General features: G+C 39.3%; 4 protein-coding genes and 1 pseudogene across 4 annotated transcripts; all 5 read right to left on the reverse strand.

Annotated features, from left to right (window-relative positions):
- Positions 1 to 2,598: 2,598 nt before the first annotated feature.
- LOC118824895 (trace amine-associated receptor 13c-like) lies at positions 2,599 to 4,553 on the reverse strand. Its single transcript, XM_036595346.1, has 3 exons — positions 4,544 to 4,553; positions 3,544 to 3,608; positions 2,599 to 3,432 (listed from the first exon to the last, which is right to left on the reverse strand). The coding sequence occupies exons 1-3, from the start codon at positions 4,551 to 4,553 to the stop codon at positions 2,599 to 2,601; spliced, it is 909 nt and encodes a 302-aa protein (XP_036451239.1).
- A 1,993-nt stretch (positions 4,554 to 6,546) lies between these two features.
- LOC118825089 (trace amine-associated receptor 13c-like) lies at positions 6,547 to 7,603 on the reverse strand. Its single transcript, XM_036595626.1, has one exon. The coding sequence runs from the start codon at positions 7,601 to 7,603 to the stop codon at positions 6,581 to 6,583; it is 1,023 nt and encodes a 340-aa protein (XP_036451519.1). The 3' UTR covers positions 6,547 to 6,580.
- Positions 7,604 to 11,183: 3,580 nt separating this feature from the next.
- On the reverse strand, positions 11,184 to 12,178 carry LOC118825072 (annotated as a pseudogene).
- Positions 12,179 to 15,141: 2,963 nt separating this feature from the next.
- LOC118824952 (trace amine-associated receptor 13c-like) lies at positions 15,142 to 16,432 on the reverse strand. The gene is made up of 2 exons (XM_036595442.1): positions 16,355 to 16,432; positions 15,142 to 16,243 (listed from the first exon to the last, which is right to left on the reverse strand). Exons 1-2 carry the CDS (start codon positions 16,430 to 16,432, stop codon positions 15,407 to 15,409), a joined length of 915 nt encoding a protein of 304 aa, XP_036451335.1. The 3' UTR covers positions 15,142 to 15,406.
- A 5,001-nt stretch (positions 16,433 to 21,433) lies between these two features.
- LOC118824970 (trace amine-associated receptor 13c-like) lies at positions 21,434 to 22,456 on the reverse strand. The gene is made up of 2 exons (XM_036595464.1): positions 22,379 to 22,456; positions 21,434 to 22,267 (listed from the first exon to the last, which is right to left on the reverse strand). The coding sequence occupies exons 1-2, from the start codon at positions 22,454 to 22,456 to the stop codon at positions 21,434 to 21,436; spliced, it is 912 nt and encodes a 303-aa protein (XP_036451357.1).
- Between the last annotated feature and the right edge of the window lie 5,027 nt (positions 22,457 to 27,483).

Raw genomic sequence — 27,483 nt, forward strand, 5'->3', positions numbered from 1 at the left:
TCTGCCTGTTGGAACTGATCCTGTTGTCCAGTAGTGCCGAACTGGGTGATTTGGCTTTTTGCAATGACTCTTTATACATAAGCATGAATCCTCCCACTGACATATGAATGGCCAGTTTGTCCTTAACATCAGTCACTCATCTGAAATACAACATTGCATCATTACTTATTGTGAATTTCCACAGGTAAGATGTTGGGGGGTGTTTACAGTAATGGTTGATTGTTTATGCTAAAGTTACTAATTTTGCATACAGAATAAATCAAACATTGCAGGTGAACCTAAAGGGCTGTAATACTGCAAGTGACCGGTCTGAGTCATAATACAGAAACATAAGAATTCCGACACACATGGATCCTTAAAACAGCTACTTTTAATGACAGAAATAAAATCAATGAAATCAGATAACATTTTAATTATTTAGCCTTTGTACATGTTCAATGGCTATTTGTGCACCCACTGTTTATATCTGCAGTGGAATGCACCAAGTAATTCAGCACCCTTGGGCCTTGTGTTCTGAGGCCCCATGAGGTCCCCTGCAGTCAGAGACCCCTGTGCACTGCCCCCATTGACCTTAAACTGTAATCCATCCCTGGCCCTGAGCTGTAATATTCTGCCCTCGGTGTGCCGACCCATGATAATAACTATATCACTGCATCCTGATTTGATCTTTTCCCGTGGAAACATCTCTGGATACTTTGTGACAGGATGTAGTAATTGTCTGTCTTCCTGTCTGATGGGCCCACATATTACTTTTTACATAACAGGTACATCATTAGTTGGTAGATTAACAAATGGTGCTCTATCTCTCTTCTATGCTGTAGCTGTTAGTTGACATGCAGGACATGAGTTACAATATTCTTTTACATTAAGATACAGTCTCCTTCCCCCTTGGCTGTGGTCTTTTGCCGTAGATGTCCCACCCAGGGCATAGTGTGACCTAGCTGCAGCACCGAAGTTCTGACCCTTTTGGGGACTCCTAAATATTTGTTGTTGTCGCATAACTTCATTGCGTCACCTGTTTGAGGTATATTTCTTTAACATTTCATATTGTTGTTAGACTTAAACCACCCTGTCCAAACTATTTTGCAGGCACTGATTTCAGAGTGAGTGAATATTTCTGAAATATAATTAAGTTAATATGGTAAAACTTTACATAGGTTGTCTTTGTACTGGTTTTGTAGAAATAGAGGCCAAAGTGGATTCACAAATCACTCCATTTGTCATTTGCATTTCACAAACTGTCCAAACCTTTTTGGATTGAGGTTTGTTCTTTCTCCTTTTCTCTCTTTCTTGTGGTCAGGCAGTGGCCTTGCACTGTCACTGATCATTCCTGATTTAGAGCGGTGGCTCATTATCATCTCTAAACTGCACTGACTCTTCATGCTCCAGCTGTTTTATTTGTTTGTTTGTTTGTTTAAACCAAGGCACTGTCCACTCTGTTGGTGCTGAGATCTCTGGTGATCTATAGTCAGGCCTGTGGGGAGGTTCTCTGATGCCCCTGGGATTTACAGCTATGGCTGGCTTGCCTGTACCCAGAATATACTTTCCTGACCATGCACAGGATTTTTTTTTTCACTGGCCTATCACCAAAGGTGTGTGAGGGCAAAGTGTACAAGAATTATACTAATGTTTATATTTTTGGTCATTTTTTCTTTTTTTATTCTTGTTTGCATGTGGAGTTCCTCAGTTATTATTATTTATTTTTTTTATAATTTCCAAAAAGCCCTCTGGTCTGTGTATAAATCTGAAACCAACTTAATGTAAATGTCCTGTAAGTGTTGAGCCTCTAGCCACTGAGTGCCCCTTGGCAGTTGCCCATGTCACCCATATTGTAGATCCGGCCAAGGTCTTAATGCGTGGATGGCCAAGGACAACAGTGTTTGTCCAAGATGCTTCTTGCAACCCAGCTTACATATAAAGATGTTAAACAAACTTTACATTTTTTCATTTATATTTATTATTGAGATTTTCAATCTGATATTGCTAAATCCTGCATTTTAGGAATATAAAAAGTTTTTGAATTAATTAATTAATTAAATTGATAAATTGGTAAATGTCAGCTGATGCCACACAAAGTAAAGTTGTATATACACATCGTATCTTATGAGAGACCAGATCTTATGCAGTTGCAGGTTTTCACATGTTCAGGAAACACAGTGGCTTGATTGAAATTACAGTAACATTATTAAAAAGCGAGATGAGTGAACAACAGCTGAGTAGCATATACTCCAGCAGCCGTATTACTACTCTGTCTAATAACTGTCTTCCAAATATATACATAATATATATATGAATTCCAGCATGGCACTGTGATAGGATTCCACCTGTGCAACAAGTACAGTCGTGAAATTTCCTCGCTACTAAATATTAATAGATTTTCACATGTTTAGAAAACACAGTGGCTTGATTGAAATTACAGTAACTTTATTAAAAATCCAGATGAGTGATGACCAGCAATGCTCCTCCAGCAGCCTTATTACTACTCTTCTCCATAACTGTCTTCCAAATATATAGATACATCTCTATACTGTTGTGTAATGCAGTATAAACTACATAAGAAAATGATCAGGGACGTAATTTTTGCTTTAGCAGCTGAATTTAAAAACGATCTGGAAACAAATTAAACCTTGAAGACGAGGATTCAAATATTCTACATGATAAAATATACTTAGCTGATTTTCTGAACCATGGATAAAAAATGGCATATATTAATGGATTTACAGAGGAGTTAATGTACAGTAGCCATCCAAACACAGCCCACACTATTGATGCAGATGTGACACTTTCAACTGACAGAGAAGTTACATAAAATGGTATCCAGCAAGCGAGATAAACAAAAATTACAATTCCCAGTGTTTTCGCTGCTTTGGTTTCAGAGGGGCTTGAAAGTTTTGCTCCATGTTTCTTTGAGGCTCCATTCTTCACAGCTCTAACAGTTCTAGCTTGACGTCTTGCCACATTAAAAATGATTGAATACAAGACCAGTATAACAGAGCAAGGGGTCAGAAAAAAAACTACAAGGTCAACAATGACCCAGAAAAATTTTACTGACACTACACACTCTCCATAGCATCTGGTGGAAATCTGAGATGGAAGGAGATTGTCATTAAAGTAAAAATACATGATAGCAAACAGCAGACAGAAAGACCAGCCTAGAATTATCATCATGGACATTTTACAAACTGTGATCTTTGTGGAATACAGTAGAGGGTCAGTGACAGCGATGTAGCGATCAACTGCAATAAAAACCAGGTTACAGAGAGATGCTGACAGTAAGATGCCATTGATAACCAAAAGAATACAGCATCCCAGTTTTCCAAGATACCAACAAGAGTCTATTAATTCCATTATTTTCACTGGCATAACAATCAGGCCTACAAGAAGATCCACTGCAGCCAGAGAGAGGATGAGCAGGTTGGTGGGAGTGTGGAGCTGCTTGAAGTGAGAGATGGAGATGATCACCAGCACATTCAGAAACACAGTGAACACAGATATACATGAGAGAAAAACAAACAGAAATATATAAACAGTTCCTGTTTGGACCTCCTTTCTGCAAGATGAGTTGTTGTCAGGAAAGCAGTATTGAACTGTGATGTTCTGCCTGTAGTCTGTGTTGTCCATATGAAATAGATGATGCTCTGCCAGTTGGAACTGATCCTGTTGTCCAGTAGTGCTGAACTGGGTGATCTGACTTTTTGCAATGACTCTTTATACATAAACATGAATCCTCCCACTGACACATGAATGGCCAGTTTGTCCTCAACATCAGTCACTCATCTGAAATACAACATTGCATCATTACTTACTGTGACAGTCCACAGAAGGGGGGTGGGGGGGTTAGAGTAATAGTTGATAACTAATATCATAGTTACTAATTTTGCATACAGAATACATGAAACATTGCAGATGAACCTGAAGGGCCGTAATACTGCTACTCACCTGATGGGAGTTGTGAGGTTCTTGAATATATGACATACTGTGTGCTTTTCATATGTATAGAAAATTTACATTAAAAATCCTACGATAACATCACCTTTAAAGACCCTGAGGTCTTCTGTACGACCCATTCTACTGCAAAGTTTTTCTGAGATTCATAACTCTGTGCTTGATTTTATATACCTGTTAAGCAATGGGGCGGCACAGTGGCGCAGTGGGTAGCGCTGTCGCCTCACAGTAAGAATGGTCTGGGTTTGATTCCCGGCCGGGTGACCAGGTTCATTTCTGTGTGGAGCCTGTTCTCCCCGTGTCTGCGTGGGTTTCCTCTGGGTACTCCGGTTTTCCTCCCACAGTCCAAAAAACATGCAGTCAGGCTGACTGGACGTGCTAAATTGCCCCTAGGTGTGAATGTGTCTGTCTGCCCTGCGATGAACTGGAGACCTGTCCAGGGCGTATCCTGCCTTCTGCCCAATGACAGCTGGGATAGGCTCCAGTACCCCACCGTGACCCAGAAGGATAAGCGGTTTAGATGATGGATGGATGGATGGATGGATGTTAAGCAATGGGTGTGACCTGAACTCGAAAATTAGGAGGAATGTCCACATACTTTTGTCCATGTAGAGTATATCAGCTTGTAGAAACACCACTTTACTATCTGCTTCTTTGAGCCAGCATGTTAGAACTCAAAATATACAAACAAATAACTGTGAAATTAAACAAAAGTTCACGTTCAAGTCATATTGCAGAGGCATAATGCAGAATTTCAGCACACAAGGATACTTAAAACATCTCCTTTGAATGACAGAAGCAAAATCAAAGATAATAGATAACTTGAAGGCCCTGAGCTCAGATATTATTTCTCATATTAATTATTCAGTCTTTTTTTCATGTTCAATGGCTGTTTTTGCACCCAGTGTTTATATCTGCAGTCGAATGCACCAAGTATTTGAGCACCCTTGTGCCTTGTTGTCTGAGGCCCCAGGCAGTCAGAGACCACTGGGCACTGTCCCCTTTGATCTTTAACTCTAATCCATCCCTGGCCCTAAGCTGTAATATTCTGCCTTCAGTGTGCCGACCCTTGACAATTACTTTATCAGTGTGTCCTGATTTGATGTTTTCTAGTAGAAATATCTCAGGATAGTTTGTGACAGGATATAGTGATTGTCTTCCTGTCTGATGGGCCCACATATTAGTGGCAATTTGCATGACAGGTACATCATTTGTTGGTAGGTTAACAAAGAGTGACCTATCTTGCTTGTTTGCTAAAGGTGTTAGTGGCCATGCATGACATGAGTTACAATATTCCTTTACATTAAGATACAGCCTCCTTGCCCACTGGCTGTGGTCCTTTGACCCAGATCTCCCACCCAGGGGATACTGTGATCTGGCCGCAGCACTGAAGGTCTGACCCTTTTGGGGACTCCTGAATATTTGTTGTCGTCAGAGAATTTCACCTTGTTGGTAGTCCTAAACTGCCCTGTCCAATCTATTTTGCAGGCACTGATTTCAGAGTGAGTGTGTATTTCTGAAATATAATTAAGTTAATATGCTAAAACATTAGATAGATTGTCTTTGTGCTGGTTTTATAGAAATAGAGGCCAAAGTAGATTCACAAATCATTCCATTTGTTATTTGCATTTCACAAACTGTCCAAACCTTTTTTGAACTGAACTTTGTTCTTTCTCCTTTTCTCTCTTTTTTCAGGGCAGGCAGGGGCATTGCACTGTCACTGATCATTCCTGACTGACTCTTCATTGTACACCTACTGCGTTTTTTTTGTTTGTTTGTTTGTTTTGTTTTGTTTTGTTTTGTTTTGTTTTTTAACCAAGGCATTTTCCACTCTGGTACTGCTGAGATCTATGGTTCTAAGCAGGCCTGGGGGAAGGTTCTCTGATTCCCCTGGGATTTGCAGCAATGGTGGGCTGCCTGTGCCCAAACAATACCACTTTCCTGATCATGTGCACTGCTTTTTTCACTGACTCATCACCAAAGATATTGGACGCCAAAATGTACAAGAATTACACCAAGAAACAAACTTAATGTAAAGGTCCAACAAGTGTCGAGCCCCTAGCCACTGAGTGCCCCTGGGCAGTCACCCATATTGTAGATCCAACCAAGCTCTTAATGTATAAATGGCCATGAGTGAGCAGTGCTTGGCCTTCTGATGACCCAGCCTACACGTAAGGATGTAAAACACACTTAATACATTTTTCCTGTTTATATTTTTTTAATATTAATTATTAGTATTGTCAAATTGAGATAGCTAAATCCTGAATTTTATGAAAATGAAACATATTTTAATGCAGGAATACAAAAAAAAATATAAATTGATAAATGTCAGCTGATGCCACACAAAGTGAAGTTGTATATACACATCAGATCTAATGAGAGACCAGATCTTATGCAGTTGCAGGTTTTCAAATGTTCAGGAAACACAGTGGCTTATTTGAAATCACAGTAATATTACTAAAAAGCCAGATGAGTGATCAACAGCAATGTTCCTCCAGCAGCCTTATTCCTACTCTTTTCCATAAATGTCTTCCAAATATATATATTGAAAAAAAAAACATTTTTATACTGTTGTGTAATGCAGTATAAACTACAAAAGAAGTAATCTGTGAAGTCTTTGCTTTATCAGCTGAAGTTAAGAACATCCTGGAAACAAATTAAACCTTGAAGATGAGGATTCAAATATTCTACAAAATATAATATACTTAGCTGATTTTCTGAACCATGGATAAAAAATGGCATATATTAATGGATTTACAGAGGAGTTAATGGATAGTAGCCATGATAACACAGTCCACACCACTGACAAGGATGTGACACTTTCAACTGACAGAGAAGTTACATAAAATGGTATCCAGCAAGCAAGATAAACAAAAACAACAATGCTCAGTGTTTTCGCTGCTTTGGTTTCAGAAGCACTCGAGAGTTTTGCTCCATGTTTCTTTGAGGCTCCATTCTTCACAGCTCTAACAGTTCTAGCTTGACGTCTGGCCACATTAAAAATGATTGAATACAAGACCAGTATAACAGAGCAAGGGGTCAGAAAAAAAACTACAAGGTCAACAATCAACCAGGAAAATTGTATAAACACTACACACTCTCCATAGCATCTGGGGGAAATCTGAGATGGAAGGAGATTGTCATTAAAGTAAAAATACATGATAGCAAACAGCAGACAGAAAGACCAGCCTAGAATTATCATCATAGACATTTTACAAACTGTGATTCTCGTGGAATACAGTAGAGGGTCAGTGACAGCGATGTAGCGATCAACTGCAATAAAAACCAGGTTACAGAGAGATGCTGACACTAGGACGGCATTGATCACAGAAAGAATACAGCATCCCAATATTCTGAGATACCAACAAGAGTCGATTAATCGCATGACATTCACTGGCATAACAATCAGGCCCACGAGTAGATCCACTACAGCCAGAGAGAGGATGAGCAGGTTGGTGGGAGTGTGGAGCTGCTTGAAGTGAGAGATGGAGATGATCACCAGCAGGTTCAGAAACACAGTGAACACAGATACACATGAGAGAAAAACAAACAAAAACACATTTCCTGGCCCTGTTCGGACCTCCTTTCTGCAAGATGAGTTGTTGTCAGGAAAGCAGTATTGAACTGTGATGTTCTGCCTGTTGTCTGTGTTGTCCATCTGAAACAAATGCTGCCCTGCCTGTTGGAACTGATCCTGTTGTCCAGTAGTGCCGAACTGGGTGATTTGGCTTTTTTGCAGTGACTCTTTTTACACAAGCTTGGATCCTCCCACTGACACATGAATGGCCAGTTTGTCCTTAACATCAGTCACTCATCTGAATTACAGCATTGCATCATTACTTACTGTGAACTGTCATAACTCTATGCTTGATTTTAGATACCTGTTAGCAAAGGGTGTGACCTGAACTCAAAAATTAGGAGGGATGTCCACATATTTTTGTCCATATAGAGTATATCAGCTTGTAGAAACATCACTTTACTATCTGCTTCTTTGAGCCAGCATGTTAGAACTCAAAATATACAAACAAATAACTGTGAGATTAAACAAAATTTCACGTTCAAGTAATGTTGCAGAGTCATAATGCAGAAACAGAAGTATTTCAGCACACAAGGATACTTAAAACATCTCCTTTGAATGACAGAAGCAAAATCAGTGATAATAGATAACTTGAAGGCCCTGAGCTCAGATATTATTTCTCATTTTAACTATTTTAATCGTTTTTACATGTTCAATGGCTGTTTTTGCACCGAATGTTTATATCTGCAGTGGAATGCACCAAGTATTTCAGCATCCTTGGGCCTTGTGGTCTGCGGTCCTCGGCAGTCAGAGACCCCCGGGTACTGCTCTCATTAACCTTAAACTGTAATCCATCCCTGGCCCTGAGCTGTAATATTCTGCCTTTAGTATGCCGACCCATGACAATAACTATATCACTGCATCCTGATTTGACCTTTTCTAGTGGAAATGGATGGAAATGGTCTCTGGATACTTTGTGAGAGGATGTATTGTCTGTCTTCCTGTCTGATGGGCCTTCATATTAGTTGCAATATGTATGACAGGTCCATCATTTGTTGGTAGGTTAACAAAGTGTGCCCTATCTCTCTTCTCTTTGCTGTAGCTGTTAGTTGACATGACTTATAATATTCCTTTATATTCAGACACAGTCTACTTGCCCCCTGGCTGTGGTCTTTTGCCTCAGATGTCCCACCCAGGACAGGGGACAGAGTGACCTAGCTGGAGCACTGAAGGTCTGACCCTTTTGGGGACTCCTGAAAATTGGTTGTTGTCGCATAACCTCATTGCGTCACCTGTTTAAGGTATATTTCTTAACCTTTCACCTTGTTGGTAGTCCTAAACTGCCCTGTCCAAACTATTTTGCAGGCACTGATTTCAGAGTGAGTGAATATTTCTGAAATATAATTAAGTTAATATGGTAAAACATTACATAGGTTGTCTTTGTACTGGTTTTGTAGAAATAGAGGCCAACGTGGATTCACAAATCATTCCATTTTTTATTTGCATTTCACAAACTGTCCAAACCTTTTTGAATTGAGGTTTGTTCTTTCTCCTTTGCTCTCTTTCTTGAGGTCAGACAGTGGCATTGCACTGTCACTGATCATTCCTGATTTAGAGCGGTGGCTCATTATCATCTCTAAACTGCACTGACTCTTCATGCTCCAGCTGTTTTATTTGTTTGTTTGTTTGTTTGTTTGTTTAAACCAAGGCACTGTCCACTCTGGTGATGCTGAGATTCATGGTGATCTATAGTCAGGCCTGAGGGACGGTCCTCTGATGCCCCTGGGATTTACAGCTATGGCTGGCTTGCCTGTACCCAGAATATACTTTCCTGATCATGCACAGGATTTGTTTCACTGACCTACACTATATTGCCAAAAGTATTTGCTCGTCTGCCTTCACGCACATATGAACTTGAGGGACATCCCATTCTTAATCCATATGGTTTAATATGATGTCGGCCCACCCTTTGCAGCTACAACAGCTTCAACTCTTCTGGGAAGGCTTTCCACAAGGTTTAGGAGTGTTCATGGGAATTTTTGACGATTCTTCCAGAAGTGCGTTTGTGAGGTCAGACACTGATGTTGGACGAGAAGGCCTGGCTCGCAGTCTCTGCTCTAAATCATCCCAAAGGTGTTCTATCGGGTTGAGGTCAGGACTCTGTGCAGGCCAGTCAAGTTCTTCCACAACAAACTCGCTCATCCATGTCTTTATGGACCTTGCTTTGTGCACTGGTGCGCAGTCATGTTGGAACAGGAAGGGGCCGTCCCCAAACTGTTCCCACAAAGTTAGGAGCATGAAACTGTCCAAAATCTCTTGTTATGCTGAAGCATTAAGAGTTCCTTTCACTGGAACTAAGGGGCCGAGCCCAACTCCTGAAAAACAACCCACCATAATCCCCCCTCCACCAAACTTTACACAAGTACCGTTCTCCTGGCAACCGCCAAACCCAGAGTCATCCATCCGATTGCCAGACGGAGAAGTGTGATTTGTCACTCCAAACATGTCTCCACTGCTCTAGAGTCCAGTGGCAGCGCTTTACACCACTGCATTCGATGCTTTGCATTGCGCTTGGTGATGTAAGGCTTGGATGCAGCTGCTCGGCCATGGAAACCCATTCCATGAAGCTCTCTATGCTGTTCTTGTGCCTGAGTTGCTGTCGTTCCCAATCGCTTACACTTTGTTATAATACCACTGACAGTTGACTGTGGAATATTTAGTAGTGAGGAAATTTCATGACTGGACTTGTTGCACAGGTGGCATCCTATCACGGTACCACGCTGGAATTCACTGAGCTCCTGAGAGCGACTCATTCTTTCATTCTTTCCTAATGTTTGTAGAAGCAGTCTGCATGCCAAGGTTCTTGGTTGTATACACATGTGGCCATGGAAGTGATTGGGACCCCTGAATTCAATGATTTGGATGGGTGACTGAATACTTTTGGCAATATAGAATATCACCAAAGGAGTAGGAGGCCAAACTGTACAAGAATTGCACTGATGTTTATATTTTTGGTCATTTTTTATTTTTGACTGCATGTGGAGTTCCTAAGTTATCATTATTATTATTTTTTTGTCATTTCCGAAAAAGCCCTCTGATCTGTGCATAAATCTGAAACCAACTTAATGTAAATGTCCTATAAGTGTTGAGCCTCTAGCCACTGAGTGCCTCTGGGCAGTTGCCCACGTCACCCATATTGTAGATCCGGCCAAGGTCTTAATGCGTGGATGGCCAAGGGCAACATTGTTTGGCCAAGATGCTTCTTGCAACCCAGCTTACATATAAAGATGTTAAACAAACTTTATATTTTTTCATTTATTTTTATTTTTATTTTTTTTCAATCTGATATTGCTAAATCCTGCACTTAATGAATATGAAATGTGTTTGCAGACAAGAATAAAAAAATAATCAAATTGAGAAACTGGTAAATATCAGCTGATGCCACACAAAGTAAAGTTGTACATACACACATCAGTTCTGGTGAGAGACCAGATCTTGTGCAGTTGTAGATTTTCCACATGTTCAGAAAACATAGTGGCTTGATTGAAATTACAGTAACATTATCAAATGTTCCTCCAGCAGCCTTATTACTACTCTTTTCCATAACTGTCTTCCAAATATATATATTTTTTAAAAGATCCATCTCTATACTGTTGTGTAATGCAGTATAAACTACATAAGAAAATGATCAGGGAAGTAATTTTTGCTTTAGCAGCTGAATTTAAAAATGATCTGGAAACAAATTAAACCTTGAAGACGAGGATTCAAATATTCTACATGATAAAATATACTTAGCTGATTTTCTGAACCATGGATAAAAAATGGCATATATTAATGGATTCACAGAGGAGTTAATGTACAGTAGCCATCCAAACACAGCCCACACTATTGATACAGATGTGACACTTTCAACTGACACAGAACTTACATAAAACGGTATCCAGCAAGCAAGATAAACAAAAACAACAATGCTCAGTGTTTTCGCTGCTTTGGTTTCAGAAGCACTCGAGAGTTTTGCTCCATGTTTCACTGAAGCTCCATTCTTCACAGCTCTAACAGTTCTAGCTTGACGTCTGGCCACATTAAAAATGATTGAATACAAGACCAGTATAACAGAGCAAGGGGTCAGAAAAAAAACTACAAGGTCAACAATGACCCAGGAAAATTTTACAAACACTACACACTCTCCATAGCATCTGGTGGAATCTGAGATGGAAGGAGATTGTCATTAAAGTAAAAATACAAAATAACAAATATAACGCAGAAAGACCAGCCTAGAATTATCATCATGGACATTTTACAAACTGTGATCTTTGTGGAGTACAGTAGAGGGTCAGTGACAGCGATGTAGCGATCAACTGCAATTAAAACCAGGTTACAGAGAGATGCTGACAGTAAGAGGGCATTGATCACAGAAAGAATACAGCATCCCAATTTTCCAAGATACCAACAAGAGTCTATAAATTCCATTATTTTCACAGGCATAACAATCAGCCCTACAAGAAGATCCACTACAGCCAGAGAGAGGATGAGCAGGTTGGTTGGAGTGTGGAGCTGCTTGAAGTGAGAGATGGAGATGATCACCAGCACATTCAGAAACACAGTGAACACAGATACACATGAGAGAAAAACAAGTAAAAGTATATTAATAGGTCCTGTGCGGATTTCCTTTCTGCACGATGAGTTGTTGTCAGGAAAGCAATAGTGAGCGGTCATGTTTTGCTGATGCATGGCAAAGCTGATGTAGAACAAATGTGTCTTAGCTGTGCCTAAGAAACTATTAATTGTAAGTGATGCACCAATACATTTGCCCTCTTGAAAGTGCCTTTAAATAACGATGTGTGAACCCGCCCACTGACATATGAGTGGCTACTTTCTCCTCAACAGCCATCACTCAAGTAGCATTCTACAACATTTTACTTGACATCCATTACAGTTAGAAAAAAAAGACAGTGATCAAATTATATGTATGTTTTAAAAAACATGGTGATTATTATCAGCACTGCCTTCCCACTCCCTACAAGCCCAACTTCTTGAATTGCAAAAAAAGTGATATTATTTCTCAACTGTTTGATTTTTCTTAAATTTCGCACGCCTCCTAAACCAATGTCTAATGTCGCTGTGGCATAGCAATATCTAAGCTGATCGGAGGTTGGGTCCAAGCAAATATAGCTTTTTACAAACATCAAAAGGATTAGCTAATCCTTCGCTTCGTCACATGTCTCTAAAATCGGTTTGGTAAAGCTTACATGTTTGAACCGCTGCATGTGGCCATCAGTGAGGCTTAGAGTGATACTTGTTTTCAATGGCAACATGTAGACACAGTCTTACCCTGCTCCACTGTCTCTCCAGACTATAAGAACGTAGCTGAACTATGCTAGTTCCAAGCATAGGCTTCTATTTACATAGCTGTAGTAAGTTACATACTTAAAACCACAAAGGAAAGTGGTTCTGTACAGAACCATGAACACTCAAAGAAGCGTTTGCCTGGTTAAAGGGTTCATTGCATCATGACATGTTCTTCAGATTGATGAAGACTGTGCTGTAAATGGTTCTATATAGAATCATTTTGAAAAGTGTTCTATATAGCACCAAACAATGGTTCTTTTGTTGTTATAATGTCAAGTTTGTAACAAAACACAAATGTTTTTTGGTGCTATATAGAACCCTTTTGTAACTGCAGTAGGTTTAGGAGTAGCCAGGCCACTTCTTGTTTCTCCCATTACATCAAAAATCTCACTGCAAAATGCTAGAGTACACCCACAAGTGAGTCCGTAATGAAGTGGGATGAATGGAACAAAATTAAAAATCGTACTTGTTTCTAACAACATGCACAGGACATTCTTTAAATTTTGGAAATTAGAAGGCTGTACTTCACTAAAAATCAAAACTTATCTTTTCCATTTTTCTACAGCAAACAGGTTTTGCGCAGCAGAATGCTAGCGTCACTGCTACTGAGTGCTGATTGGTTGGCATTACTCCTACTGAGTGCTGATTGGTCGGCATCACTGCCACGGAGTGCTGATTGGTTGGCATTACTGCTACTGAGCACTGATTGTTTGGCATCACTGCTACTGAGCGCTGATTGTTTGGCATCACTGCTACTGAATGCTGTTTGGCATTACAGCTGCTAAGTTCTGATGGTGGTATTATTGCTAGTCAGTGCTGAACGATTGAAGTGCTGATTGGTTGATATTACTGCTATTAAGTACTGATTGTTTCGCATTTCTGCTATTGAGTGCTGATTGGCTGGAATTACTGGTACTGAGTGCTGACTGATTGCTATTATTGCTAGTCAGTGCTGATTGTTTGGCAGGACTGCTACTGAGTGCTGATTGGTTGGAATTACTGCTATTGTGTGCTGATTGGTTGACATTATTGCTACTGAATGCTGATTGATTGGCATTATTGTTACCGAATGCTGATTGGTTGGCATTATTGCTATTGAGTGCCAATTGGTTATCATTATTGCCATTGTGTGCTGATCAGTTAGCATTACTACTATTGAGTGCTGTTTGTTTGGCATTACTGCTGTTGAATGCTGATTGGTTGGCATTAATACTATTGAGTTCTGATTGGTCGGCACAACTTTTATTGAGTGCTGACCGGTTGGAATTACTGCTATTGGGTGCTGACTGGTTAACATCATTGCTACTGAGTGCTGATTGATTGGCATTACTGCTATTGAGCTCTGATTGGTTGGAATTACTCCTATTGAGTGCTGATTGGTCAGCATTATTGTGACTAAGAGCTGATTGATTGGCAATGAAGAACATTGAAGAATATTCAATATTGAAAATTGAAGAATATTGCTAGTGCAGATCCCACTAAAAAACAGGTGGGGCAACAAAAGCTAAACGTTTGTTAGGTAGACTTGTTGCCAGAATCAAAGATTCTGCAAAGAACCAGGCATCTGGATCTCCTAAGGCAGGGCACTTGTTTAATCAAGTATACATCTTTGCAGAGCAGAAGACATGGGCTTCATTCGGCCCCTCAGTCACATATAATCATGTGGAAATGTGGGCATTTTTCATTTGTCCTTTCTGAATTTCTTAGCAGTCATTTCATGTGTTTGCTTAAACTTGTAATTGTTGGCCAGCCTGAGGCATCTCATTATTATGTCATAGCTGCTCTGCTGCTCCACCTGTTATTTGTTTACCACAGCAATGTCTGCACTGTTCTGTGGTCCTAAAACAGGGAAGGCCCCTGTTTGTCCAAGATGCTGATCCCTCTGACGCCCCGGCCTCAAAACACATATGGAAATAAAACAAACCTTTATTTTAGATTTATTAACATGATTTTTTTGTAACTAGGGTCGCTACATCCTAGTGCACTTCAGGAATGTGAAATGTACATATTCTCACATATTCAGGGAACACAGTGACTTGGTTGACATTACAGTTCCATCACCAAAAAGCCAGATGAGTTATCAACAATAGGGTAGTGTATCTTTCTTTAGCAGGCTGTACTCTCCCTGTTCTCCCTGATAGATATTACATGTCTCAACTGTTGTGCAGTATTGTATAAATTATAAATTGTACCACTTTGCAATAAGACTACCCTCATATACGGGCTTAAGAGTGATTAAAAATTGTTTACTAATGTTATTAATAAGGTCATATACACATTAAAAGTAATACTAATATGTTATTACACCTGAACGAAAAGGGCCTGTTGCTTGCAAAATAGTGACCCCACATTTATGTCGACTAATAAACCTTAGAGCGAGCAGATTACTCATCTTACTTTTAGCATTCAACCTTTACGATTTCCATTTAAATCAGATAGAACAGGTCACTGTTGCTCATGTTGTTTGTGAGTTATAAGTTTAATAACTTTTTAATCAATTTTAAACCATTCATCAACCCTTTTTGAGTATTAATGTAAAGTGTTACCCTGCAAATGAAGTTAGCTGTGTAGTATTGTTGGTTTTATCAGCTGAAGTTAAAAATGTCCCGGAAACAAATTAAATCTTGAAGACGAGGATTCAAATATTCTACAAGATAAAATACATTTAGCTGATTCTCTGAACCATGAATAGAAAATGGCATATATTAATGGATTCACAGAGGAGTTAAGGTATAGTAGCCATCCAAACACAGACCACACTATTGATACCGTTGTGACACTTTCAACTGTCAGAGAACTTACATAAAACGGTATCCAGCAAGCAAGATAAACAAAAATGACAATTCCTAATGTTTTCGCTGCTTTGGTTTCAGAAGAACTTGAAACTTTGGCTCCATGTTTGTTTGAGGCTTCATTCCTCACAGCTCTAACTGCTTTAGCTTGACGTCTTGCCACATTAAAAATGATTAAATACAAGACCAGTATAATAAAGCAAGGGGCTAGAAAACAAATAACCAGGTCAATAATCACCCAGGAATATTTGATGAATAAGATACACTTTCCATAACAGCCAGTGGATTGGATTTGAGATTGAAGAAGATGACCATTAAAGTGGGTATAGATAGTAACATAAAATAAACAAAATGACCAGCCTATAATTATGAGCATTGACATTTTACAAACTGTGACTCTCGTAGAATACAGTAGAGGGTCACTGACAGCAATGTACCGGTCAACTGCAATGAAAACCAGGCTGCAGAGAGATGCTGACATCGGGAGGCCAAAGATTATTGGAGAAACAGAGCATGCAACGTTTCCAAGATACCAACAGGAGTCAATTAGCTCCATTATTTTCACTGGCATAACAAACAGTCCCACAAGAAGATCTGCCACAGCCAGAGAGAGGATGAGCAGGTTGGTGGGAGTGTGGAGCTGCTTGAAGTGAGAGATGGAGATGATCACCAGCAGGTTCAGAAGAACAGTGCACAGAGAAACACATGAAAAAAAAATAACCAGAAATATATAAGCAGGGCCTGTTCGCACCTCCTTTCTGCAAGATGAGTTGTTGTCAGGAAAGCAGTACTGGATGGACATGTTAAGCTGATCCTCAGTAATGTTCATCTGGGCCAGATGATGATCATAAGTGATGTATTGATACATTTACCCTCTTGAAATTCCTTTTTTTATAGCTAAGCATGAACCCTCCCACTGGCAAACAATTGGCTACTCTGTTCCCATCACTCAAGTAGCATTTTACAGCATTACATTCCCTTTAAATTATGATAATAATGGAGCCTGAACTTTTTGCACATATTTGGTGTTGATTTTCAGTAGCAAGCCTACTGTCCAGCAATGATCTGTCCTTCAGGAGAAAGTAATAACAAAATAACTGAACTTCATTTTTGTGTCAAGGTAACCAGAAAGCAGTCTATGAAGATTTATGTTATTTTAGAATAGCAGTTCTTAGGATTGGATTACATATTATTTTAACGTTATATCAGTATTATTCAAAAATCAGTTCTGATGGTAGTCTGACTGGTTGAGAAGTGTTCTGGCCACAAGTCACAAATAATAGCACTTTTTTTTTCTTATCAGCTGTATGAATCTGCTGAGCACCAGTTGTTAAGTATGACTGCTTTGCAGCTAAACTGTTATTATTTTTCTACTTTAACACACAAAAACAGAAAATGGCAAAATATGACTTCCTCTTCCAGTTCTCACGAAATATACATTAAAAAATGATCTAACCTACATTTTCTCACTCCTGAGAAAACAGCAGGCAAATCACAACCAAATATGTTTCAAAATCCTCTTTTGTTTCTCTGAACATTATGATTCAAAAACATCAAGCACCAACACTTTGGTCATTAAGTCACCATCTAAATAATCTTGTGCGAATGTGTCCACAACACCCCCCATAACTAAGGGACACAGCCTGCACAGGAGAGAGTTACCGGGACCTGCCTCTGGAGACAGGCCTAGGGGGACCATGTGGGCCCACCACCTACAAGGTCCAGCATGGGGGACCGGTGCAGTGCTGTATAGGTGGTGGGAGATGGCGGGGAGGTCGTTGGTAGCAAGGACCCCTGTGGCAGAAACTGGTTTTTGGCATGTGGAACGTAGGCTGTGGTGAGGAGCCAGAGCTTGTGTGGGAGGTTGAAAGGTACCAACTAGATATAGTTGGGCTCACCGCCATCCACTCTGTCAGCTCTGGAACCAAACTCCTTGATAGGGTTGGTCCTTCTCCTACTCTGGAGTTGCACAGGCTGTGAGGTGCCAGGCAAATGTGGGGATACTCACAAGTTCCAGGGTAGCTAGAAAGTTGGAGTTTGTTCCAGTGGATGAGAGGGTCGCCTCAATGTGAATTAAAATCACAGGGAGGAAAAATCTGACTGTTGTGTGTGCATATGCACCAAAAAGAACGGCCTGCCTGATCTAAACTTGAATGGTGAACTGCCATTGGACTTCTGTGCTAGTAATGGATTGTCAATAACAAACACCAAGTTTGAACACAAGGATGTTCATAAGTGTACTTGGTACTAGAGCTACTTGGGTCAAAAGTCATTGATCAACTTTGTTGTCATTTCATCCCACTTGGGACCATATATTGTGGACACTCGGGTGAAGAGAGGTACTGAGCTGTCAACCAATCACCATCTGGTGTTGAGTTGGATCAGATGGCAGGGAAGACTGGCGGTTGGACCTGGTAGAACCAAGCAAATAGTGAAGATGTACTGGGAATGACTGGCATTCCATGTTTGGAATCATTTTAAATCCTACTTCCGGAAGAACTTTTCTCATATTATGGAGAAGGTAGGGGACACGTTCAAAACATCCATCGTGGAAGCTACCAGGTGTACCCATGGCCAAAACTTGTTGGTGCCTGTCAGGGTGGCAATCCAAGAACCCCCTGGTGGACACAGGTAATGAAGAAGGCCGTCAAGCTGAAGAAGGAGGCCTTTAGGAGGACTCCCAACTTTGCAGATAGGTGTCGTCAGGCAAAGAAGGTGGCAGCGGCAGTGGTGGCTGAGGCAAAATCCATAGCATGGGAATAGTTTGGCTTCAAGGAGGTTCTGGATAACTGTCTGGTAACTCAGGAGTGGTCACGGTGGCTTTACTCTGACTGTTGAGGGCCAACCCAGTCTGTCACAGTGTAGCCGAGGTCAGGAGGGCATTATGTGTAGGGGCCAGAGGGTGGCATCTTTGCTGTTTGCAGATGATGTTATCGTTTTGGCTCCATCGCATGGATGCCTCCGGCACTCACTGGAGCGGTTTGCAGATAATTGCAAAATGGTTGGTATGAGTTGGTATGGTATGAGGAACAGGCTGGGAGAGGCAGCAGCAGTAATACAGTCACTGTACCAGACTGTAGTGGGAAAGAGGAAGCTGAGCCATAAGGTAAAGCTCTCTATTCACCAGTCGGTCTACATCCCAACCCTCACCTTCTTCGCAGGATGGCAGGCTCTACTCTACTTAATAGGGTGAGGACCTCGGTTGTCTGGCAGGAGCTCAAAATAGAGCTACTAGTCCTGAGCATAGAGAGGATCCAGCTGGGGTCATTCGGGCATCTGATCATTTACCAGGCACGGTGTACCGGGAACAGGCCCAAAGGTCATCCTAGGACCCGCTGGAGGGATTATATCTCCAAGGCTGCATGGGAGAGGCTAAAGATCCCCAAGAATGAGCTGGAGGAAGTTGCAGGGGGACAGCATTGTCTGTTTACCACGACCCTATCTGGATTAAGTGGATTATCTTCAATAATCATATTTGTCCACTCTGTTCTGTGGTCCTGAAGCATGGAAGGCCCTGAGCCAACAGTGTTTGATCCAGGTGCTGATCCCTGACCTCAAAATATATATGTAAAACAAACTTTTATTTTAAATTAATCATTATTACTCTTTTTGTAACTAGGTTTGCAGCATCCTTGTGCACTTCAGAACTATAAAATGTGCATATTTTAATACAATGATTAAAATTAGTGTCAGTGCCAGGCAAAGTAAAGTAAGACATACATATCTGAGACCAGATTTTACTTAGTTGCAGGTTCTTACTAGTATAGGAAACACAATGAATTTGTTGAAATTACAGTCCCATCACCAAAAAGCTACATGAGTTATCAACAATAGGGTAGTGCATCTTCCTTCAGCAGTCTGTACTCTCTCTGTTCTCCCTGATAGATACTGCATTCCTCTACTGTTGTGCAATATAGAATAAATTATAAATTGAACAACTTTACAATAAGACTATACTTATAAATTGTTTATGAGAGGTTAAAATATGTTTATGAATGGTTATGAATAAGGTCATCTTATTACATATAAGAATAAAGGGCCTGTTGCTTGCCAGATAGTGACCCCACATTCATGTCTACTAATAAACCTCAGATTATGTGGGTTACTCATCTTACTTTCAGCATGCAACCTTTTCATTTTAAACCATTCATAAACCCTTTATGAGTATCATTGTAAAGTGGTACCCTGCAAATGAAGTTAGCTGTGTAGTAGTGGTGATCTGGAAACAAATTAAACCTTGAAGACGATGATTCAATTATTCTACATTATAAAATACTCTTAGCTGAGTCGCTGAACCATGGATAGAACAAGGCATAAATCAGTGGACTTACAGAGGAGATAAGGTATAGTAGCCATCCAAACACAGTCCACACTATTGATACAGTTGTGACACTTTCCACTGACAGAGAACTTACATAAAATGGTATCCAGCAAGCAAGACAATTCCCAGTGTTTTCACAGCTTCGGTTTCAGAACTTGACAGTTTGGCTCCACGTTTTTTTGGGACACCATTTTTCACAGCTGTAACACCTGAAGCTCTTTAGTGGTGAACATTCAGTGTTGTCCCATCTAAATCTCTTATGAGTCATTTCATGTGTTCCTACAGCATGGAAGACCTTGAGCCAACAGTGTTTGGTCAAGGTGCTAATGCCTCTGGGGTCCTAATCTCAAAACACATATGGAAGTAAAACAAACCTTTATCTCCAAAGTAGCCTGGGAGTGGCTTGGGATCCCCTGGAATGAGCTGTAGGAAGTTGTGGGGAACAGGGTCATCTGGGATTCTTTGCTTTCCTGGCTATTACCGCGACCCTATCTGGATTACATGGATTTTCTTAAATAACGATGATAATTGGTCCACTCTGTTCTGTGGTCCTGAAGCATGGAGTGTTTGATCAAGGTGCTGACCCCTGACCTCAAAATACATATGTAAAACAAACTTTTATTTTAAATGTATCATTATTACTCTTTTTTATAACCAAGGTTGCAACACCCTAGTGCACTTTACGAATAGAAAAAGTGCTTATTTTGATACAGTGATTAAAATTAGTGTCAGTGCCACACAAAATAAAATTATACATACATATCTGAGACCAGATCATATTTTGTTGCTGGTTCTTACATGTATAGGAAACACAGTGACTTGGTTGAAATTACAGTTACATCACCAAAAAGACAGCTGAGTTCTCAACAATAGAGTAGTGCATCTTCCATTAGCAGTCTGAACTCTCTCGGTTCTTATTGATAGATATTACATTTCCCTACTGTTGTGCAGTATAGTATAAATTATAAATCGAACAACTTTACACTAAGACTATCCTTATCAATCATTTAACAATGGTTAAAAAATGTTCATGAATGGTTATTAACCTCTTAACAAGCAGGCCTGGCGATGGGCCCAAAATTTTATTTTCCACTTCTATGACCTGAAGATATGCTTGAGTCCCTGTAGTTACTGAATAATAAGCCTTTGGACAAAATAAACCAGGATTGTTAAGGGGTTAATAAGGCCATGAACACATTAAAAACCATTGCTAAAATGTTACTACATATAAAAAAAGGGTCTGTTCCTTGCCAAATAGTGACTCCACATTTATGACTACTATTAAACCTCAGATCATGTGGGTTACTCACTTTATGTTCAGCATTCAACCTTTACAATTTTCATTTAAATCAGATAGAACAGGTCACCGTTGCTCTTGTTATTTGTGGGTTATAACATTAAGAAACTTTTGTAACAATTTTAAACTATTCATAAACACTTTATAATATTATTGTAAAGTGGTACACTGAAAATGAAGCTGTGTAGTAGTGTTGGTTTTGTCAGCTGAAGTTAAAAACAATCTGGAAACAAATTAAACCTTGAAGACGAGGATTCAAATATTCTACAAGTTAAAATATACATAGCTGATTCTCTGAACCATGAATAGAAAATGGCATATATCAGTGGATTCAGAGAGGAGTTAATGTATAGCAGCCATCCAAGCACAGTCCACACCATTGACAAAGATGTGACACTTTCAACTGAGAGAGAACCTATATATAATGGTATCCAGCAAGCAAGATAAACAAAAATGACAATTCCTAATGTTTTCGCTGCTTTGGTTTCAGAAGAATTTGAAGGTTTGGCTCCCTGTTTTTTTGAGGCACCATTTGCCACAGCTCTAACAGCTTTAGCTTGACGTCTTGCCACATTAAAAATGATTGAATACAAGACCAGTATAATAAAGCAAGGGGCTACAAAAAAAATAACCAGGTCAATAATCACCCAGGAATATTTGACGAATAAGACGCACTCCCCATAACATCCACTGGATATCTGAGATAGAAGAAGGTGATCATTAGTGTACAAATAGATAATGACATAAAATAGACAGAAAGACCAGCCCATGATGATGAACACAGACATTTTACAAACTGTGACTCTCGTAGAATACAGTAGAGGGTCACTGACAGCAATGTACCGGTCAACTGCAATGAAAACCAGGCTACAGAGAGATGCTGACATCGAGAGACTATTGATCATTGGAGCAACTGAGCATGCAATTTTTCCAAGATACCAACAGGAGTCAATTAGCTCCATTATTTTCACAGGCATAACAAACAGACCCACGAGAAGATCCGCCACAGCCAGAGAGAGGATGAGCAGGTTGGTGGCAGTATGGAGCTGCTTGAAGTGAGAGATGGAGATGATCACCAGCAGGTTCAGAAGAACAGTGCACAGAGAAACACATGAAAAAAAAATAACCAGAAATATATAAGCAGGGCCTGTTCGCACCTCCTTTCTGCAAGATGAGTTGTTGTCAGGAAAGCAGTACTGGATGGACATGTTAAGCTGATCGTCATTAATGTTCATCTGGGCCAGATGATTATACCACATGAATTGATACATTTGCCCTTTTGAAATTCCTTTTTTATAGCAAAAGTATTAACCCTCCCACTGACATATGATTGGCTACTTTGTCCCCATCACTCCAGTAGCATTTTGCAGCATTACTTTCCCTTTAATTATGATAATAATGAAGCATACAATTTTTGCACATATTTGCTGTTGATTAGCAGAACCAAGCCCACTGTCCAGCAGTGATCTGTTCTTTAGGAAGCATCATTACAGAAGGTCATAACAAAATGACTGAACTTCATATTAGTGTCAAGGTAACCAGGGGCCATATTACAGAAAATTCTTAAGTCTGAGATTTGCTTTGTTGTTATGGCAACTTCAGTTAAGACTGAAGTTAGGAGAGAAGCTATTACAGAACAACAGTTCTTAAGTCTATAATCTTATCTTATTTCCAGATAAGAAAACGGTATTACAGAAACACCTCAAGTTGCCAAAATATCCTAAATATTTTCTTAACTTTGACAAAGTCCAGAGTGTCTTATCTTCTGTTTTAATCATCTGTTTCTATTGTTTTGTGCAGAGATACGCAGAATAGTTCACTTTAAGTAGCGTTTTAAGCCCCAGACACTGCAGACTCGATCTCCACCGTCCCCTCTTATTACCCTTGAACGTTTATGTTGATGAAAACTCGTCAGATAAAATATCACAGAGATGGTGGATAATAATGAGGAGACCGAGCTAAATGTTTGTCTGTTTATTAGGAGGAATAACGTTAGCGTGCTCGTCTAGAGCGTTTGGGAAATGACATTGTGGGGAGCGCGATGCTCTGATAAACAGCACAGAGCTCTGACACAATATTCTTAACTCTCAGTTCATCGCGCTTTAGTTTTATTTGACCTTTTTTACCTCAGTAACGGTAGCTAACATTAGCTGTCTGGCTAACTAACTTGATTACGTGTTTACGTTTCAGCTGTGCACAGATGGTCGGTTGCTAGGTAACAGACATGACAGATGATTGTCGACTTCAATCAAGTAAGTTGAGATTTCCTAACTTGAGATCAGATAAGATGCTATAAGAGTAACATAAGATTCGCTTCTGTAATAGGAATTTGTGAAAAATCTTATCTTGACCTGTCAGACAAAAATAATTCTTTCAATTATATATACATATATATATATATACATATATATATATATATATATATATATATATATATATATATATATATATATATGCATATAAAATGTTTAATCCATATTATACAACAGTCAGTTCCGATGGCACAGTCTGATTGGTTGAGAAGTGTTCTGGCTGTACTGTAATTTATGATAACAGCATTTTTTTATAACAACTATACCATTTCGCTTAGCACCAGTATGTAAAGTGTGACTTCTTTGCAGTTAACCATTAATATGTGTCTACTTGAATCAGCACTCTGTAGCAGCAATGCTAACCAATCAGCATTTAATAGTACTAATGCCAATCAATCAGCACTAAGGAGAAGCAATGCCAACCAGTAAGCACTCAATAGCAGTAAAACCAACCAATCAGCACTCAATATCAGTTATACCAACCAATCAGCACTCAGTAGCAGTAAACATCTAAAAATGGTCAAACTTCTTCTGACAAGATGAGAGTAGAGAGCACAGAGGTTTGTGGCAAGGTAGCAGAAAGCAGTCTAAAAAGACAATGATAGCCACAATCGGTCAGATATACAGCTTTGGGCAAAGTTGTTTTCTTCAAACGAAGAAAATGGATGAACATGTGGTTCCTTTCCTTTTGAATCTCTACCTATGAACCACAACAGGGCTTTTCTTGATATAAGTAGTCTAATAAGTCATTAAGGGCCCCCAAGACACCAGGGGTCCCTGAGAATGTACTTTCTAGATGTAATTATATGTTAGCGCTAAGCTAATGGCATTTCACATGAACTTTTTTTTTTCAGTTCTAGATAAAACACAGATATTTGAGTCTTGAGACATGTTTTATCCAAAGCTTGTAACAGAGATCATATGTTCTACATTGTATGTAGCAGGTTTCCAGTCACTCTTTCAGTAAACAGTCCTGGAATAGAAATGCTTTGACTGTTTTCCATTCCTAACAACTAACTGAATGCATTAGGCTACGCTTGTATGCACAGTCGGTCAAAGCATGATTTTGAATCTGCCAATTCCCAATAACGTTACTGGTTCATCTGACACATTAGGCCTAGATTTCAGCTTCTGTCCTAACCAATGAGAGAGCTTGGCTATATCTACCAGAGAGAAAAAAATAATCTGATTGGATAATTTTTCATTGAGCATTTCAAGAAATTTACTCCCTTGTATCCAACCAAACTTGCTGAAACTTACTGAAAAGAGCAGCACTACAATTTGCAGGTTAAATACAACAAGCATGATGATTAAGTGTTTTTTTTTTTTCATGTGAATCTTTAGGCTTCCTCTGAAGGCCAAGAAGGCTCTGAGGGTTCCCTTCTGGATTTTTCATGCATAACATAACCTTGAGCATTACTGTCTGGCTAAATGTTGTCATGTATCTTTGATAAATATCTTGCAAACAAAATAGATACAAGGTGCAAAGACCCCTTTGCAGAGCTTTCATCTGTGAAAAGGGACCTATTTTGTTATGTTATTTGTACATTTCCTATTCTCCGCAATTTGGCAATTATTTAATCAAGTATGCAACGCTCCCTGAAAAACAGATGGCATGTAAAAGGTGTGTATATATCTTTGAAAGATGTGGCTTTTAAACTTTATGCTGGCTTTTAAACTTTATGCCAGTAATAATCTGAATGGCCATTTTCTTCTTTGACCCAGAGAGCAAAACATCCATTATTTCCATAAATAATCTGAAAGGTGGACTCATCAGACCACAACATACAGAGAAGTCGGCAGCCTTTCTGGACATTGTTGACACATGGCTTCCACTGTGCATAGAACAGTTTTGACTTACATATGTGGATGCAGCAAAAAAACATATTTATTGACAATGGTTTTCAAAGCATTCCCAAGCCCATGTGGTGATATCCATCACAAAAGTATGCTAGTTTTTAATGCAGTGCCATCTGAGGGGTTGAAGGTCATGGGCATTCAGTTGTTGGCCTTGCTATGCTTACACAGAGATTCCTCTGGATTCCCTGAATCTTTTGATGATGTTATGCACTATAGAGGGTGAATTGCCAGAAATCCTTGCAATGACACACTGAGGAATGTTTTTTTTTGAACAGGTGGATTTTTTTGCTGATATATTTTTGGCAAAGTAGCGAGTCTCCACCCATTCTCTCTTACAAAAGACTCGGCCTTTCCTGTTCCTTTTACACTCAACCATGATTACGTCACCTTTTTTCAGAGGTTTTCTGAACATTTAAAAATGGTACTAGTCTTAAATTGTCCCTGTCTTAACTTGTTTTAAATATGTCAGAATGAGCATAAATTTACTAAAAAAAATCAATAACTTGTCTTTTTACTGCTTTTGTTTAAATACAGGTCAAAGTGGATGTACAAATTACTGCTTTCTGTTTTTGTTTGCACATCCTGTCACAGCTTTTTATGAATTTAGCAGAGGCACTTCTTCCTCACACTGTTGTATTTTATACTTAATAGAACATACATATACATCCAATTAAGTATAATAGAATGCTAAATAATAAAATGTTGGGAGGAAGCATCAGTATCACACATTCCCACTATACCAAATGTGTTACTATATACTACTATGTAACTATATTGTCAGTGAAATAGCTACTTTTCAATTGTATTTCTTTTTCCAGGTTTTATAAGCTCTCACTGTAGCCATGAAATTGTGAATGGTAGAGCTCTGGTCAATGGCATGTCAAATTGGCCAAAATAGGAGACAGTGGTGACCCTGAGACAGGTGTAAAGGACTTCAAAAGAAGAATTGAAGAGTGTAGCCTGTACAGATACCACTAAAATATTGGTGGAATGCCAAAAGCTACACATTCTTCAGGACATTGTGTCTAAGCCCACTTGATGGCAGTATTGCTGTTATATTTGAACCACCTCACTTGCTTCTTTTAGTCAATTACAGGAGCCTCCTTTATGGAAGAAAATCTCTAAATGGCAGAGTATGAAGACTATATTCAGTCACTCTAATAACCAGATGATGGCTTCCCAATTACAACTGACACTGCCAACAATAATGTGACAATAAAACGAATAATTTTATTAGGAAAAACCTTAGAAAAACTTTTTTGATTCAGTTTCATAAAAGTATTTCTCAGGTAAAGTAGTTTGTAAGTTAGAGTAGGCCTCAGTCACTTGACCCACAGTTCCAGCAGTATTCCTTGCATCACCATATGCCTTGTTTATTTGACACCTTTAATTGTGAGGTTTCAACTGAAGTGCTTATTAAGCCACTATTGTTGTCGGACAGGGCATGCAGGTGCTAATAGGGTCTTAAGAGACCTGTGGTTAGAATCGGGTAAATAGGCCATCTCATGTTATAATCTAGTAAATTAAAGGCTTCTAATGGTCCCAGCTGAATAGGGAAGATATGCATTACATCATGAAAGCTCCACTGATTTACTGATGCAAACTTCTTAGTTCTTTCAACCCTAACTCTTAAAGTAAGAATTCTATAAAATAAATATCCACAAACTAAAGCATGAAAATATATGGCACACAAAACTATGAACATTATCATACAAAGAGGCCTAGTTAACAATCGCTATGTATTACTTTTATCTTTTTTTATTTGAGTTAAATTAAAAAAGTACAATTTGTCTGCCACTGGCATTTACATATGGGAAAACATATATGAAAATGATCACTTTAGTTTAGAATATGAAATTCTTCATAGAACTGATATACGCTATATGGCCAAATATATGTGGACACTTCTCCTAATTATTAAGTTATTTAACAGTTGTATAAAATCAACAGCTCCATACAGACATGGTTAGATGAGAACTCCAGTGGCCTGCACAGAGCCCTGACCTCAACCCCACTGAATACCTAAGGGATGGACTGGAATGTCGATTGTGAGCCAGGCCTTCTTACCCAGTGTCAGTACCTGACCTCAC

This window comes from Colossoma macropomum, unplaced genomic scaffold, assembly GCF_904425465.1.
Source record: "Colossoma macropomum unplaced genomic scaffold, Colossoma_macropomum, whole genome shotgun sequence".
Lineage (NCBI taxonomy): Eukaryota > Metazoa > Chordata > Actinopteri > Characiformes > Serrasalmidae > Colossoma > Colossoma macropomum.

What these genes read in the sequence shown, in the direction of transcription:
- LOC118824952 (XM_036595442.1), bottom strand. Translation starts at nt 16,432, where the DNA reads ATGAACATTACTGAGGATCAGCTTAACATGTCCATCCAGTACTGCTTT. An exon ending in ACTCATCTTGCAGAAAGGAG is followed by an intron (nt 16,244 to 16,354) that starts GTGCGAACAGGC and finishes CACTTCAAGCAG; the next exon opens with CTCCACACTCCCACCAACCT.
- LOC118824970 (XM_036595464.1), bottom strand. Translation starts at nt 22,456, where the DNA reads ATGAACATTAATGACGATCAGCTTAACATGTCCATCCAGTACTGCTTT. An exon ending in ACTCATCTTGCAGAAAGGAG is followed by an intron (nt 22,268 to 22,378) that starts GTGCGAACAGGC and finishes CACTTCAAGCAG; the next exon opens with CTCCATACTGCCACCAACCT.
- LOC118825089 (XM_036595626.1), bottom strand. Translation starts at nt 7,603, where the DNA reads ATGGACAACACAGACAACAGGCAGAACATCACAGTTCAATACTGCTTT.
- LOC118824895 (XM_036595346.1), bottom strand. An exon ending in ACTCATCTTGCAGAAAGGAG is followed by an intron (nt 3,433 to 3,543) that starts GTCCAAACAGGA and finishes CACTTCAAGCAG; the next exon opens with CTCCACACTCCCACCAACCT.